General features: G+C 48.3%; 1 protein-coding gene across 1 annotated transcript in view; it reads right to left on the bottom strand.

Moving 5' to 3' along the window:
• gpr37b (G protein-coupled receptor 37b) overlaps positions 1-3,833 on the bottom strand; it is a 17,244-nt gene extending 13,411 nt beyond the window's left edge. The window contains exon 1 of the mRNA XM_035673167.1: positions 2,316-3,833. Within this exon, the coding sequence (XP_035529060.1) occupies positions 2,316-3,371 (1,056 nt within the window). The 5' untranslated portion in view covers positions 3,372-3,833. The remainder of the gene's footprint in view (positions 1-2,315) is intronic.
• Between the last annotated feature and the right edge of the window lie 322 nt (positions 3,834-4,155).

The raw sequence follows: 4,155 nt of genomic DNA on the forward strand, positions 1-4,155 counted from the left end.
CACTGAAAGGACAAAGCTTGAATACAGCTAGGAGCTTGTGCTGTAGTCAGGGAAGCAAAGATTGTTGATAAGAAGCAGCTCTGGTGTTCTTTCTACATCTACACAGAAAGTGCAGAGCCACAATCAAGCAACTGGATGATACTATTTCTGGATATTTCCCAATTCTGCCTCACTGTTCTCTGTGATAGTAATCCCTTTGCTGTGCATAGTGAGTTATTGCTTGGTTCACACATACAAACACAGGCACAGTTTAGTGAATTATCACTTGTGAAATTCTGTCTACAGGGTGTCTATTGTGTCTTCTGTGGAAGTGCAGAATTTAGCTTATTTCAGTGCTATTTCCGTCTGTGTTGTGTCGCTGACAGAGATGGGAGGGGAAGGAATGGATGACTAAAGCTTAGCTTATTTCTGAATAGACTTTCGCACTAAGCTTTAGCCTGCTGGATGATTGTATGTGAATAGAATACAAAGTACAAGGAGAGAGGACTACTTTTCCAAAATCGACAAGAGGATGATTTTTTTGTTGTTGTGTGTGTTCAGCATTTACCGGTTTATTTTTGAAATTGCAAAAGCCGTAAATGTATCCACATGTCTGTAGATGTTCACACACGCACACACACACATGCATACGCACACACCCTCTGCATTAAGAGTGGCCATTTGGTCTCTCCACTGTAATAATGTTATTAAAGTTATTAAATAATATCCTGTGGTCCTTGGCTAGCTCATATGCAATAACACAGGGAGGGGCTCTGTCTCCCTCTGATCCACCAATAATTAATAGTGTATGCACTTAGAAGGTGTTTGCCAAAAGAAATGAGAACTGTTCATATATTACACTGTGTGGTCAGTGAGGAGAAAGGCTGGCAAGTGAGACTGCAGAAAAGAAGAGGAGATGGTGCAAATGCAAGCAACCCTACTTTAATTTGGAATCATGCAGGCTGCAGGCTTGTGGGTTGTGACTCCAAAGCCTATTCCCATTTCTCTAGCCGTGATCCATTTCTAGAGGCCATACAGTACACCTGCATTTCAAAAGACCAGACACAAGCTCGGTTTGTAAATATAAACTTACACGATGCAGCTCCAGATACTGGTCTTTACAACTGTCTGTCATTAGATGACTACCTTTTCAGGTATGGTAATTCTTGCATCAAAGCTGACTGTCTATCATGAGGGCAATGTGAGGATAATAGTATACTGTTCACCGACTCATATTATCACTTCATTATGTGACAGCCCTCCCTGTCTGCAGGCTCTGGAGGGCGGAGTCTGGTCACCTGTTCTGGCTCACTGCCTGGCTATAGAAGCTGGAGAAACTCAGACCCCCCTGACTTCGAGTCTTTTCTGGTTTTGCTGCATTGCACAGCACATCTCTCACTCCTGCACCTCGGGCACCACCCATAAGTTCACTGCTTTCAGTTTCGTTAGATGTTTAATATATGATGCATTTGGGTCAAGCTATACCTTTAAAATCATGTGTGATGTGTCCCCTCTTTGTCCCTCCTTAAGCCAGGTTGTGACAATGGCCATTCAAACACAGGCTTAAGACCCCTGAGCTGGAAACCCCTGTTTCATACAAAAGACATCCACCTTGCGGGTGAATCTGACACTGGTGTAATCGCAGTGGGCACACAAAGGGAAGGTATCAACATTGTGTAAACAACCTGTCTAGCATCCATCTACTACACATGAACAGAAAAACAAGGAGAGACTGAGAGAGTGTGTGTGTGGGCAGGAATATAGATTACCTGTAACATGTTTTACTAACTGTAAAGTACAGCAACAGCAAGAAGAGCTAGGTATAAGCTGGAATGAATGGGGGATAGTAAGCTATTATCTTACATCCTGATGTGTATTCATGTGTATGTCTTATCTACATGCCTTGAGGGGGAGGTGAGGCTCTCTCTCTCTCTCTCTCTCTCCAGTAGCAGGTGTACAAGTGACAAACAGAGCCTCCTTGTTATTGGCAGAGCTGACATCCTATAGCCATGCCTGTGTAGTTTCTTGCCAGTCAGGGCTTAAAAAAACTGAAACTCAACTCTTTAAGTCCATTTACTCAGGCAAGGAGAGTGTGAAACCTCATTGTCACACCCCAAACTCCAACAGATTATGTCTATTGTCACTATGGATGTGTGATCACATTCAGACAAGGTTGGATAATATGTAAATGACACTGAATGAGCCCCATTCACCATCTGTCATCTCTGCAGAGGTGACACAGCCTATAGGCATTGCCTCAAAACTTCACTACAATATGAAGTAAGTGTCGCGTTCAAAGCAGAATAAAAGCACAAGAAGGAATAGAATAGATTTACCTCCACATAGGGCACCACTTTGCAGGTGAACTCGCCCAGCAGCCAGGACTTTGTCAGCTCGTGAAAAACCACCATGGGCAGGCAGAAGAAGATGAGCACAAAATCCCAGACTGCCAAGTTGGCCAGCAGTGAGTTGGAGATGCTCTTCATGTAGTAGTTCTGGCACACGATGCACAGGATGGCAATGTTGCCCGCTATCCCCACCAGGAAAATAACCCCGGAGACGCATGTGATCGCGTAAGCGCCGTAAGTCTCGCTTGTCACCGGGTAAAAGGGGTTCTTGATCTCGTCCCCGAAATCCTGCGAGCTGGGAGGGGTGATCGGCGTGGCGTCCCAGGGGTTCTCTTCCCTGAAAGTGAATAACTCGGTCCTCCTGGTGAAGAGGTCAAAGGGCAGGTCGGTGGAGGTGAGGGCCACCGGTTTGGGGATGGGTTCCCACGGCGACGCGTGAGTCTGAGCCAAGAGCACTGAGCTTTTGTTCAGCCGGTTTCTCCCCCTCTTGGACGCTTTCTTCTGCTCGTCTTTTGTGCCTCTCTTGTGCCTGTCGCCCTCCTCGGGACCCCCTCCTCCGTCTCCTCGGCCCATTGAAGAGAGCTTAGCCGCATTGTAGTATCCACCTGCTGGTGTCCCCGTACTACTAAAACCGCCATTCAACTTTATCCTCTTATTGTGGTGGCGCGTCGGGCCCCAGTGTGAGACAGCGTTGGGGTCCTCCATGGGTGTCACAGTCCTACTGAAGTCGCGCTTGTTGTGCCCAATTCGCCACGTTTCTTCTGCAATTACCCTTTTCCAGGGGTGAGAGGAGTTCCCTCTGATAACTGCCCGCTGCGCCGGCAGTTCCGCCGAGGACGCACCTGTGGCGTACCCCGGCGAGAGCGCACGGTCCCTGGGTTTGTTTTGATGACTCTCCCGGAGTGACCCATGAAAAGTCCTGGCAGAGTATGCGCTGGTGTCGCTGTCCTCTTTAGATCGCACTTCTCCATTATTTCTTAGAGATAATAATACATGTGCATGGGCAAATAACACAAATAACGTCCTAGGCGGCAGAATCTGCATGGTCAATTATTGAGCGCAGTTTTAATCCTCACAAGTGCATCCTCATACCTCTGTGGCAGCGCGGGGATACTCTTCCAGTGTTCAGTCAACACCCATGTTGGACACAGCACAAGAGGGGGAGCTCACGGTTTCAAGTGAACGGCTGCATTCATGATGCGAGCTCTGCAAACTAAGTTATATCCCAATGTCTTGTCGTGCACTATGCAGCAACCTCCAAATCGCCGCCTCCCTCCACGAGTCACTCCCGTTTCCAAAGTCTTGACATTACCGAGCAGGACAGCGAATCAGAGTCCGGATCCAGAGCGAAAGAGCCAAAGAGAGGGAGAGAGGGAAATGCTGCATATCCATGCACACAATCCGCACAGCATCCAGTTTCCAGCTGTGGGCAATAGCATCCAAAAAAAGAAGACTGTTTCTCTCCCTCTCTCTCTGTCAGTGCGTTAGTTTAGTGGGTTGGGTCGGCTGCCAGCAGCAGCAGCAGCAGCAGCGTCAATGCGGTGCAGCCCACTAGGTTGTGATGCACGGGAGAGAGAGAGAGAGAGGGAAAGAAGGAGGGGTGGAAATCGGTCTGTTTCTCGTCCCTTCTTCCTCTGCATCCAGTGTCTCACCTCCTCTGCTTGAAGACCGTGCGCTGGAAGAAAATGGACTCCCCTGGCGGCTAACCCCGATCTGTCACTCCTCATCCATCACGGAGCATCCAGCAGCCCCGGAGCAGACTACTGCTACAGCACCCCTCACACACACACACACCCACACACACACGCACCCACACACACACCCTCCC

This window comes from Morone saxatilis, unplaced genomic scaffold (genome assembly GCF_004916995.1).
Source record: "Morone saxatilis isolate NCDOM2014 unplaced genomic scaffold, NCSU_SB_2.0 Contig10, whole genome shotgun sequence".
In the NCBI taxonomy this organism is placed as follows: Eukaryota; Metazoa; Chordata; class Actinopteri; family Moronidae; genus Morone; species Morone saxatilis.